This window comes from Sardina pilchardus, chromosome 19 (assembly GCF_963854185.1).
Source record: "Sardina pilchardus chromosome 19, fSarPil1.1, whole genome shotgun sequence".
In the NCBI taxonomy this organism is placed as follows: Eukaryota; Metazoa; Chordata; class Actinopteri; order Clupeiformes; family Clupeidae; genus Sardina; species Sardina pilchardus.
The window spans coordinates 8,296,976-8,309,475 of record NC_085012.1 but is presented as its reverse complement, the minus strand read 5'-3'; the positions used below and the strand labels follow the sequence as shown (position 1 = coordinate 8,309,475).

The 12,500-nt window shown below is 48.5% G+C and overlaps 2 protein-coding genes across 2 annotated transcripts in view; one reads left to right on the top strand and one right to left on the bottom strand.

The window, feature by feature from the left end:
- Nucleotides 1-12,500, top strand: part of lmbr1 (limb development membrane protein 1) — a 53,306-nt gene that overhangs the window by 20,505 nt on the left and 20,301 nt on the right. Inside the window, exons 6-10 of the mRNA XM_062521261.1 lie at nucleotides 245-371; nucleotides 577-645; nucleotides 1,316-1,380; nucleotides 1,897-1,969; nucleotides 8,595-8,681. Of these exons, the coding sequence (XP_062377245.1) occupies nucleotides 245-371; nucleotides 577-645; nucleotides 1,316-1,380; nucleotides 1,897-1,969; nucleotides 8,595-8,681 (421 nt within the window). The remainder of the gene's footprint in view (nucleotides 1-244; nucleotides 372-576; nucleotides 646-1,315; nucleotides 1,381-1,896; nucleotides 1,970-8,594; nucleotides 8,682-12,500) is intronic.
- rnf32 (ring finger protein 32) overlaps nucleotides 6,917-12,500 on the bottom strand; it is a 39,964-nt gene continuing 34,380 nt past the window's right edge. Inside the window, exon 8 of the mRNA XM_062521263.1 lies at nucleotides 6,917-7,054. Coding sequence (XP_062377247.1) covers nucleotides 7,016-7,054 — 39 coding nt within the window. The 3' untranslated portion in view covers nucleotides 6,917-7,015. The remainder of the gene's footprint in view (nucleotides 7,055-12,500) is intronic.

The window sequence follows — 12,500 nt, the reverse complement described above, 5'->3', positions numbered from 1 at the left end:
TAATGTGATCATCGTGGAAGACCAAAACAATGTGTAGTCTACATAGGCCATAATGTATGTATTCTGTTTCTGTAGACGTGTTTCTTCACTATTTGCAGGACAATGCTCCACAGTCATGTCATCTAATGCACATTTGGGAAGATAAACATACTTTTGGTAGATTTTTTTTTAATAGAAGATAGATTTGTACGTCTGTGTGTGATTTGTTGACCATAGTTGTGTGCATACGTGTGTGTGTTTGTAGGGCATTAGGTCACGCGTGTTGGAGACGTTTGTGATGCTGTTCCTCCTTGGCCTGCTCATCCTGGGAATTGTGTGGGTGGCCTCTGCCCTCATCGACAACGATGCAGCCAGCATGGAGTCCTTATACGGTAGGGATGCGTCTTTTCCCAATCCTGCCTTTTTAAATAATTATTCCAACAAGGCCAGACCAGGGAGTGATGTTTTGGAGACATTGTGATAACATGTGTGCATGTGTTAGAGGGACAGTTGAGTGAGTAGACACAACCGATTGAACGTAGCAAACGACGTTGATCCTCATCCTGCGATGTCCTGTTCTCTCCCTCTCTCTGACAGACCTGTGGGAGTTCTACCTGCCTTACCTGTACTCCTGCATCTCTCTCATGGGCGGCCTGCTCCTGCTCAGTATGTCCCCTCTCCTCTCCCGTAGCATGTACTGTACACTGCACCTGGGCTGCATTTGGGGCTGGTTTCCTGGGCGTAGATTAAAACCCTAATCCTAGATTAACAGACAACTTCAAAGACAACTGCAATCTCTAAAAAAGATTTTTGACAGTCTTGGACTAAGGAACCATCAGCAATTCTTGATGATGTCATGTCCGTTCCGTTGATATTTGAATCAAACACCAATGAAACACCAGAGAGCGAAATCACCAATCCCCTCCCCAAACTCTCCTTCTATTTCCTCAAACTCCCTTGCCCGCCATTTTTGTGATTGGCCGGAACAGCTTTGTTCTGTTTGGAGGACAAGCCCGCTCCACTTTGCATGTCTCCAGTTTATGGAGCCTGGGGAAGACCGTTTCCCCCCCTACAGTTTACTCAAGAAATTAAGAACTAGTGGATCATGATCGGAGATATTCGCTGGGCTTAGAAATCGTTTAGAATTGCTGATGATGGTACCTTCAATCCGTGTCTGGGAAACTGGCCCGTGCCTGTTGAGTCAAATAAGGGATTATTTTGCTCATTTACAGTTGCGAAATACACTATGAGCATTTTTGGACAGCAGGAAGACAAAAGTTATGTGTGTAATGTTTGTGTATGTATTTGTAAGTCACTGATCTCTCTCTGTCCTCAGTGTGTACCCCAGTAGGGTTGTCACGCATGTTCACCGTTATGGGTCAGCTCCTGGTCAAGCCTACGGTGAGAGACTTGCACACACACACAGACATCAGAAATCAGGCCTGAAGTTTGGTGTCAAACCCAACGCTCGCACCAGCCGAATCCTGAAACACTGACCTCAGTCACTGACCACTTACGCAAAACATCAAATTCACATCAAATACGCTCAAATAGTCTTGCCTGATAAGTTTGTCTCATTGAGCTCTGCCAACACTCACCTCAGACATAAACTCAGTTGAACAAACTGAAAGGCTCTCAGTTGCCAAACATGCTCACCAGACAATAACACATACACATAACGCATCCAAATGCCCGAGGTAATCTTAAAATTACAGCCGCACAAAAGCAAAATCCTCACATTCAATAAACGTTCTATTTATAATAGTAGGTTGTTTGTTGAGTTTGCTGGAGTTTTTGTTTACTTTATTGGTCAACAGGACAGACATTTGTTGTCTGTTCCTACGACTCATTACTTCTTGTCAACACTCTGTTTGTTCTCTTCCTCATCCCATCCCTTCCTCTGCTTGTCATCTCTAGATATTGGAGGATTTGGATGAGCAGATCTACTGTATAGTCTTGCAAGAGGAGGCCTTGACAAGAAGACTTAACGGTGTGTATTTGTTTATATCTCTATGTGTGTGTGTGTTTGTCTGTGAGTGATTTACGCCATTCTCCCTTCTGATCTCCACAGACAGGTTATTACAGACTGTCCTAATTACAGGGCCACTTTGGCAAAATGGATAAATTACTAATTAAAGCATCTGTGTGAAACCCGAGCACCTGCCTTTAAGTATAAAGGAGCGCTGAGCCCCACTAACCCCTGTGAGAGACGTGCTGATAAGTGAAGGGACCCATAGCGTTATTGTTGCTGGGCCAGCGCTCTGCGGAGGAGGCGTACAGTGTACGTGATTCACTGAGCTCAGTGGCTCCACCTGATTTTATAGGTCAGGAGCGCAATGTCTAATTTTAGAGTTTAGGTGAAGTGCCCCTTTTAATTCAACTTCTAGGCAGCTTCCTATCTGTGTGTGTGGTGTGTGTGTGTGTGTGTGTGTGTGTGTGTCTAGTGAGTTTTTTGTTTGAGAGATTTAGTGTCTGACCAGTGATGTTCAGCATATTGTCCCAGTATGAGGAAGTTTTAATGTAATAATCCTCTCAACAACTGTAATTATGCATAATGTGTATGTAGTGTGTGGACGTACATTTGTAGCCCATTCATTATTAAATAATAAGAATAAGAGGAGACCCTTCAAAGCCACTGATTCTTTTACCTCATGTTTTCCACCTGTCTCTTGCCTCTGCTCAACAAATCCCTGGTCATCATCTCCTTTTAAAAAAAAAAAAAAAAAAACATGTTTTCCCCAACGAAGCAGGAAGTATCTGGGCGGTCCTCCAAAGCGTGCTTTTTTAACACTGACCCCAGCACGCAACTCTGTGCGTCCCAACGCTCAAAGGCAGCCAGTGTGGAGGAAGAAGGGCTCTCTTTCTTCTTCTTCTCCTTCTTCTTCTTCTTCTTCTTCTTCTTCTTTTCACAACCCAGGGAGGTAAGGGAGATGACAGATACCGCTGTGCTCCCTTTCAAAAACGCCGCTGCTGCCTCTCAATAGGCCGTCATCTGCCTGTTTTGGGTATCGGCAGCGTTTGCCGCTCGAGCGGCGGTGCTTTGAGCACCGATAAAAAAAACCCTCCTGCGCTTTGGCGGGCGGCACATTTGATACACGGCGGTCACTGTGACGGCGGGACAAAAGGTGTTGGGGATTCCAAAGCCCTGGAGCGGCAGCGAGCGCACAGTGCCTTAAGAGAGCGCGGCGAAGATTTGCGCTCAAGCGTTGATGTTGATGCGAGATTTGTGTGCCTTATCGGAATGCCAGGAATTCTATTTGTTTCGAACACTTGGGCAGAGAGGGGAGGGATGTGGGGTGAAGAGGGTAACAAAGATGCAGGAAGAAATGAGCAGGAACACTGGGGCAAGAAGGGTTCAGGAGCAGTTTGCAGAACAGTGCTCCACTACACTCCATCATCATCTTCCATCTTCTCCACGTATCTCCTAACTTCTCATCTCTTCTCATCTCTTCTCATCTCCTCGTTGTTCCCACTTCTTCACTCTTGTTCTCTTGGCTCCTTATCTCCTCCTTGCACTTCTTCTCTTCCCTCCCCTTGACGTTCCATCCCATTTAAACACTTATGTGCAGCACTCCCTTCCCCTCCCCATCCCCCGCCCTGCCCCCCCCCCCCCCACACACACACACACACACAACTCCAGCCCTGTCCCATTGGTGTCAATCACCATGATTGTTTCTTTCGAGGCCGTACTTGACACTCATCTCCTCACACGCCGTCCCTCCTCGTCCACGATAAGCAGAAGGAGATCTCATCATGATAAGAAAATGGACACGTGTGTGTTTAAAGAGAGAGAGAGAGAGAGAGAGAGAGAGAGAGAGAGAGCAAATGAGACAGCGAGAGAGAGAGAGGGGGAGAGAGCGAGCGAGAACACAGATGTAGATTACTCTTCTCCTGAATGCGGCAGGGGACAGGTGGTGGCTTGTCCGGCACCTTATCTGATCCAGGACAGGCTTTTATGCCCTGTGGGAAAAAGAGCAGTCATTTGTGTGCTATAATTATGTCTGGCCAGCACTTGCACCACTTTCACAACCACCAAAGGAGGCAGTAGGTGTGGGTGTAGGTGTAGTTGGTAGATTGATTGTATGCATGGCATGACAAACGGTTGGTGACCGGTGATGGTCAATAGCCACCTGGCTGCAATGCTGCCAATAGATTGAAATGATCTGTGGGTTGACTTCGTGGATGTTCTGACAAAAGGCTAACAAAGTCACACTTTTGCGCCTGAATCCCACCAGGTGTCTCTGTTGGCTTTTGCTTTTTTTGTTGTTTATTTATCTATCATCAGTAACGTCATGGGGGGAGAAAGGTCAGGTCGGTCGTTCCCCGAGCCTGGCGATTCACCTTGCGTGCGGTAGGTGTGGGTTATAAGCGCAGTGGCTGTGGTCCGCAGGTTAACGCTCGACCCGCCCCCTTTGACACCTGTCTCCCCGCAGGCCCCGTGTACACGCTGTAGTCGGGGGAAAGTGAGTTAGTCAGCAGAATAGTGCTGCTGGAAGTTGAGGCTTTGTCCTTTATGCAAAGATGATCCAGTAGGAATCGCAGGGCTCTCTCGGTGTGTCCTCATCGTCGCGGAGTGTGTGGGTCCGGCTTCCCTGTGTGGGTGTGTGTTCGAGAGAGGCTGTGTGTGTGTGTTAGAGTAAGAGAGAGGCAAATGATTGTGTGTGTGTGTGTGTGTTTCTTGGCTCCCTCCACACTCACTCGCTGTCGTCCAGATGCTCTGCGGCACGATGACCTTGTGAGTGGCTGCGCCGCCGTGCCGTGGAGGTCTCTCTCTCTCTCTCTCTCTCTCTCTCTTTCTATCCATCTCTCTTTCACTTTCTCTCTCTCTTTCTCTCTCTCTTTCTATCCATCTCTCTTTCTCTCTCACACTCTCTCTCTCTTTCTATCCATCTCTCTCTCTTTCTCTCTCTCTTTCTATCCATCTCTCTTTCTCTTTCTCTCTCTCTCTCTTTCTATCCATCTCTCTCTCTCTCTCGCCCGCGCGCCGCTCTCGTTTTGCATAATTGCAAGTGACGTAATGCGGAGGAGAGAGGAGAGAGGGAGATGGCGATGAGATAGATCCTTGCGTGTGTGTGTGTGTGTGTGTGTGTGTGTCGAGCGGAGCAGCCAGTCCATCTCTTTACTGCCTGGCCACTGCAGAGCAGCGGGGGTCACATTGACATTCCGTGGCTGTCGCGCTCGCGCACAGGGGCCGTCTGGAGATGGAAAGCTACGCAAGTGCCCTACAGCTTGCTGAGTGGATTTTTTTTTTTGGGGGGGGGGGGGGGGGGTAGATTTTGCGCAGTCACTGAAAATTCTTGTCCATAGTCGCTGTGGTGGTGTCTGTTGTGTGTTAAAGCAGGGCCTATACTGTAGTATCACCATACAGGAACGATCGTGACCGTTCAGTTGACTGACATAATTGCATTGCATTGTTTAACATGAGCAATCCATCAATGTCTGCGTTAACAAATCTCCGGTGTTGTGAAGTTGTTCACACCTGTTATACCTAGAGCCTGCAGAAATGTGAAGTGCTTTAACGTGTCTGCTTAAGTCATTCTGCTCCAGTTGGTAGCGTGGTATAGTATGTAGCCCTCTTTTAGATTTCCAGATTGTTTTAATCTGATGGTACATGGTGTGTAGTGATTTCAAATGTAGAAGATGTGTATTTTAACTCCTGTTTATTCTGGTGTATATGACATTCTAGTCAAGAAACTGTCAAGATAATTTTAAGAGCTTCGTACATTACAGGGTTACAGGGAGCTGAGTTGGTTCAAATGTAATGTAGTTCTGCTGTAACGCTGGGAGTTGTAGTCCTGACCTCATCTTCGCCGCTTCACCAGTTGAGACGAGGACTTTTCCCAGGCTCTCTGCTCCATGCGCCTGCTGCTGATGATGGATGTGTGTGTGTGTGTCTTGTGCCTGATGTGTGTGTGTGTGTGTGTGTGTGTGTGTGTGTGTGTGTGTGTGTGTGTGTCTGTGTGTCTGTGTGTCTGTGTGTCTGTGTGTCTGTGTGTCTGTGTGTGTGTGTCTGTGTGTCTGTGTGTCTGTGTGTCTGTGTGTCTGTGTGTCTGTGTGTCTGTGTGTCTGTGTGTGTCTGTGTGTGTCTGTGTGTGTCTGTGTCTGTGTGTGTCTGTGTGTGTGTGTGTGCTGTGCATGACGGATGTGTGTTATAAGCAGCTGGTGCTGTGTGCAGGGGTGAATGCCTCTGATGACGTTGGCAGACACAGGGCTTGGTTCAGGGGGTTTCAGAGGGAGCTCAGGTTTTGCAAATAGGTGACGCAAGGAATCCATGACACCCCCCTCGGGATACAGCCCACGAATATGGCTGATCATGTCTGAGCCCCCAAACCCCCCCCCCCCCCCCCTCCTCTGAAGCTCATCGACTGAATCGTCTGCAGGATCCTGGCCTCGGGGGGTGAGGCTTGTCTGGGGTGGTGGAGGTGTGTGTGTGTGTGTGTGTGTGAGTGTATGTGTGTGCGCGTGTGCTTGGCACTGCGATCCAGACCTGTCGAACACGCGGTGACATTTCCTGTGCCGTTGTCTTGCACACGTTTGGTTGCAGGGTGCAAACTTCCCCCTGAGCTCCCTCGCCAGGGCAGGTGCAGGTGCATGGGGTTAGGCTGGAACACAAGCTCCTCTCTTCCCTTCCGCATGGGACTTTTCTCTCGTTCTTTTCCTTTTTTTTCCCCTTTTCTCTCCTCTCCGAAGGGGTTTTCTCATTCATTCTTTCTCTCCCTCTATCTCTCTCACTCACTCACTCACTCACTCTCTCTCTCTCTCACTCTCTCTCGCTCTTTCTCTCTCTCTCTCAATCACAGAACGGTATATGTCTTCATTTAGAATCCCCAAACCTCAACCAGACAGGGCGTGTCATAATAATAATTGAAAGGAGAGATGGAGAGAGCGAAGGCAGGAGAGAGGAAGAAAGAGAGAGACTTGATCAAAGTCAGGGCCTCGCACAAGCCCCTGTTGGGGGCAGATGAAAGATGTGATTTTTATTGCACGCAGTAACAGTGTAACGCCAAGCTAATTGCCCCTGATCCGCCGGCTGTCCTCAGGGAATGCAAATGGATACTCCAGCGCTTCCAGGGGGCTGAGAGAGAGAGAGGGAGAGAGGGAGAGAGAGAGGGAGAGAGGGAGAGAGAGAGAGAGAGAGGGAGAGAGGGAGAGAGGGAGGGAGAGAGGAAAAAACCTGAATGAAACATAATTTAGATCCTAAATGAGCAAGCGCTGTGGTTTTCCTGGAGAACCCCACTCTCTGACTTTATTAACACACACACGCGCGCATGCACACGCACATACACACACACACACAAACACACGCACACACATATGCACACTCACCACACCGCAAACAGTCACACACTTCTGTGCCACCACTATCTCCTAGGGCTGGTTGGAGCTTGCTGAATATCCTTCACACATTAGACAGCGAGTGACACATGAGATTGTGTGTGTGTTTTTTTTTCCTCTCTCTCTCTCTCTCTCTCTCTCTCTCTCTCTCCAAGTTGTTGTTGCGCTTGTTTGAGATCATCATGTTTAACGCTAAACAGGATTAAGCACCTCTGATGGGATTTCTTCATTAAAATGAGGAGCATGCCAAAGCCTTGGAAGGCGAGCAAGAGAGCGCCATTAGAAGGGAGGGGAGAAAAAGGGATGAAGAGTGAAAAAGAGCAAGAGGGTGAAAGAAAAGCAGATTTGTGGTTGGCGGGGAGTTTGACGACTCTGTTAAACGGTAACCTGCTTGGCGGGGGCTTTTTTTTCTCCCCCCCTCTCGAGTCTCGCCTGTTGCGGGTGCTGAGGCTGAGGTTGGTTCAGGCGTTGGCACGGCAGCCCAGAGCGAGAATGAGTCGTGTTTGTTTGGAGAGAGAGAGAGAGAGAGAGAGAGAGAGAGCGATAGACAGATAGATAGATAGATAGATAGATAGATAGAGAGAGAGAGAGAGGGAGAATATGCACTCGCTTGCAGATGAAGATGGTTTTGTCAGCCTCTGTTCATCATTTCATCTCACGTCTGATCCCTCCCCTTCCCACAGTGCGCGCACACACACACACACACACACACACACACAGTCAGACACACACACACACACACACACACACACAGACGTACGTAGCGCCACGCTCCTCTCTCCCACTTAGACAGTCCTCTTGCGTTGATTTCTTTATTCGGCTGACAGGCAGCATGAGTCACACGGGGGCATGGGAGATCTCAGGCAGGCGTGTGAGGAAGAGGGGGGAGATAAGGGCTCCTCCACGGGCCAAACCACAGATGCTCCTCACCGCCCAGACATCCCCATCTCTCACTCGCAAACTCTTTGATGGTGACGTGTTTTTAATAAGTCATCTCTCTGTCTCTCTCTCTCTCTTGTTCTCTCTCTCTCTGTCTTTCTCTCTCTTATGCTCTCTGTCTGTCTGTCTTTCCTTATTTCTTCCCTGCTCTCTCTCTGTATTTCTCTCTCTCTCTCTTTCTCTCTCTCTCTGTCCATCTTTCTGTATTTCTTTCTTTCTTTCTCTCTCTCTCTCTCTCTCTCTCTGTCTACCTTTCTGTATTTCTTTCTTCCTCTCTCTCCCTCTCCCTCTCTCTCTCTCTCCCTCTCTCTCTCTCTCTCTCTCTCTGTTGTCTCCTCCAGGCTCGGCCTCCAATTCCCACGTCCACGGCAGCGTGCAGCACCTGCACAAGGAGCTGGACAGCATACGGAATCAGAGGAATAAGCTGGGTAAGATGGACGAGCCCCAGATCACACACACACACCATGCCCTCCTCCTTTCACCGCAAACCACCTGAGCAAACACACACGCTATTGTGCACCACTCTTAATTCAGCTGTAAATCAGGGCGCACAAGATGGGAGGACGTGTGTGCGTGTGTGCGTGCGTGTGTGTGTAGATATGTGTGTGTGTGTGTGTGTAGATATGTGTGTGCGTGTGTATGTGTGTGTGTGTGTGTGTGTGTGTGTGTGTGTGGCTGTGTGTGTGTGTATGCATGTTTGTGTGTGTGTGTGTGTGTGTGTGTGTGTGTGTGTAGATGTGTGTGTGTGTGTGTGTGTAGATATGTGTGTGTGCGTGTGTGTAGATATGTGTGTGCGTGTGTATGTGTATGTGTGTGTGCGTGTGTGTAGATATGTGTGTGCGTGTGTATGTGTGTGTGTGTGTGTGTGTGTGTGTATGCATGTATGTGTGTGTGTGTGTGTGCGTGTATGTATGTATGTGTATGAGAAGGTGAGAAAGGTGTGTGTGTGTGTGTGTGTGAGTGAGTGAGTTTGGAAGTGAGTATATGTGTGTAGATGCTGGCTGAACTTTGATCCGAGTCCAAATGTTTCTCCTCCGTAATGAGTGGCTCTCCCCCTCCCCGCGGGCGGCTGCTTTGGGGCGGGGTAATGGATGGCCGCGGGGAGAGCCTGTCGGCGTGTTTGGGAGCCGGAGCCGGAGTGGGAGCCACGGAGCCACTTAGGATATTGGACAGGATGCAAACTTTATTGTGGCCCGGGCCTGCGAGTGATGTCATTAATTTAGCGGCGGTGGCGCGCCGGGAGCAACCTTGGCAAACCTCCGCAGCGGACAATGCCAGCTTTTTTGGGGAGGGGAGGAGGAGGAGGGGGGGGGGAGGTGGAGGGCAGGAAAGCGATAGAGATGGAGAAAGATGAAGAAAGAAAGAAGGGGAGAAAGAGGGGAGGAGAGGGGGGGGTGAGGAGGAGAGGGCGAGACAATAAGTCAGAGAGAGTGAAAGTGATGGAGCGGAGGAGAGAGGGAGAGAAAGAGAAAGGAGAGAGAAAAGACATGACGTCAGCAGAAGCGAACGAGTGCAGAGAGAGAGAGAGAGAGAGAGAGAGAGGGAGCGAGGGGTCGGTGAGGTGAGGTGGAGGGACGGCATCTGCTCCTACTGGCCTGCTGCAGCACCTTCCATAAATTAGACCAATTAAAGTGACCGGCTGCCCAACGGGGGGATTATCTCTCCGAGATGCAGAGATGCTGTAAAAGCTCATGAGATGGAGAGAGGGACAGAGAGAGAGAGAGAGAGAGAGAGAGAGAGGGAAAGACACAGAAGGGGAAAGAGAGAGAGGGAGAGAGGGAAGGAGACGGAGAGAGACAGAGAGAGGGAAAGAGACAGAAGGAGAGAGAGAGAGAGAGAGGGAAAGAGGGGGAACAAGAGAGAGATGATGGAGGAGGAGGAGTGCAAACTGATTTTGTGGACATTTTTTATTATCACATTATATTTTCTCTTAGCAGCCAAAGTAGAACAAGGAATGAGACGCTTAATTCAGGCTTTTATCACATTCAGCAGATGATAACTTGAGCTTGAGCAACTCGAGGACTTAATCACCTCACAGTTGAGATGTGTTGTCTTTTAGAAGTACTCTCTCACTGGCGTGTTGATGTGGACTGTTGAGGGACTGCACTTGCTGAATGAGAGTCCCAGTTAAAGTCAGTAGTTTCATGCTCTACGTGGCCACACTCTCCCTGTGCCGGTGTGTTTTATAGCACTTCCTCGCCAGTGCCAAGTTGGTCCACTTGTTTTTCTTTTTAAGCCATTGTTTCCTTTGTCAGCACCTTGGCTTCGAGAGACGCATGCATCTTCTCTTGACGTGGGAATTAACTTTAAATAACTTGGGTGAGATGGGGCTGTTTCGGTCTGGCTCCAGGTTTGATATCAGAGATGCGTAAAGAGAGTTCCACACAGGGATTTTCTGTGAGCCACTTCTGATGGTCAGTCCCTTCGGTGCCTTTTAACATCAGAGCATTACTGTGGTCACCTCACCTGTCCTCGGAAGCAGCGTGACTACAACCAGAGAGGGTCAAAGCGGAGCGAGAGGCGCAAACGTTCGATCATTTCTGCGTTCTGTCTTCGCAAAGGGGAGGGGGGCAAAATCCCCCTTTAAGCAGACCTGTTAACATTCGAACTGAACTGCTTGCCAATCTGACAGAGATCGATATCCCACTATGACGTCTTTGCGACACGCCTCTTTAAGCAGACAGGAACTGTTCGAATTTGTCTTCCATAGAGATGCATTATGTTGCTCTATCTTGTCAGTAATTAAGGATCTTTGCTACAACTCTGTTAGCAGCCATCAAAAAGTCGAGGGGCCAGTTAGAATCAGATGTGCACACCAAGGGCCTGAGGGGCTATCGGAAGGAACATCTGATGTTGGATCTTGCAATGATGCATTCTTGTTGATCTTGATGCTGTTGCATGGGGAGAATTAAAGCAACACTAAAGCACTTTTCCTCGGTTGCACACACGCTATTTGTTTATCCAGCAAATAACGATGTCCTCAAACAAGGTAGAGCATGTTGCATGATTTTGTGACAGTATGATGTATTTCGACATCGAAGCAAGTCATTTGTGGTTTCTTAGGTCTCATTTCATCGAACCACAGGTACGCTACCCGATCTGGTAAAGTTACATAGTGCGGTTATATCCGATAGAGGGCCGCGAAGTCAATACAGAAGTGCCGTTCACCGAGTTACGAGTTGATGAACCGCTGAAATGATTTTGGAAACGTTATGTTAAGGTACGAAAAACTCTTTAGTGGTGCTTTAATCCATGAAGTTACAGTACACCTGGCCTCCACACCTCATTTACTTACAGAATGACTGGGAGCAGGTGGTCGGAAAGTGTTGGCCATGTGCAGATCACTGTGAATGAAATTGTGCGCACACAGAGAAGACCCATTTTCCTCTCCTCTCTTCTCCTGCCCTCATCTCCTCTCCTTGATTACACTGATGCAATCGTGTGTGTGTGTGTGTGTGTGTGTCTGTGTGTGTGTGTGTGTGTGTGTGTGTGTGTGTGTGTGTGTGTGTGTGTGTGTGTGTGTGTGTGTGTGTGTGTGTGTGTGTGTGTGTGTGTGTGTGTGTGTGTGTGTGTGTGTGTGTGTGTGTGTGTGTGTGTGTGTGTGTGTGTGTGTGTGTGTGTGTGTGTGTGTGTGTGTGTGTGTGTGTGTGTGTGTGTGTGTGTGTGTGTGCCAATGTTATTTCCCCACCGCAGCATTCTGGGTAAATAAATAAATCACAGGCTTCATTTTCTGGGTGCAGGCCTTTCATGTGTGTGTCTAATTGTTTCCATTAAATAAGCGAGCTTGAAAGGCGCGGCCTAATTAAAGAGCGTGCTGGTTATTTATCGCCTCTCTGATATCTCTATCATCTCTCTGCTCTGGGGGGGGAGACAGGCCAGAGAGGGATGGCACTCGCCATACGTGTGCTTCTCTCACTCTGTCTCTCTCTCTCTCTCTCTCTTCTATCTCTCTCTCCCTTTTCTTCTCTCCTCCTCTTCTCTCCTCTTCTCTCTCTCTCTCTCCCCTTTTTTCTCTCTTCTCTTTTCTCTCTCTCTCTCTCTCTCTCTCTCTCTCTTTCTCTGTGTGTGTGTGAATCTGGTAAAGTGACCTTGAGAGTTTGTGTTAACATTTATACAGTGAATGTGAATGTAATGAAAGGGTCGCATTTAAAAACTTGGCTTGCACTTGTGGCTGCAGCGCAGACTCTGTGCGCGGGCATTAAATGCTTCCAGTCACTTTTTCACAAAAGCCTTTGAGAGTCATATGG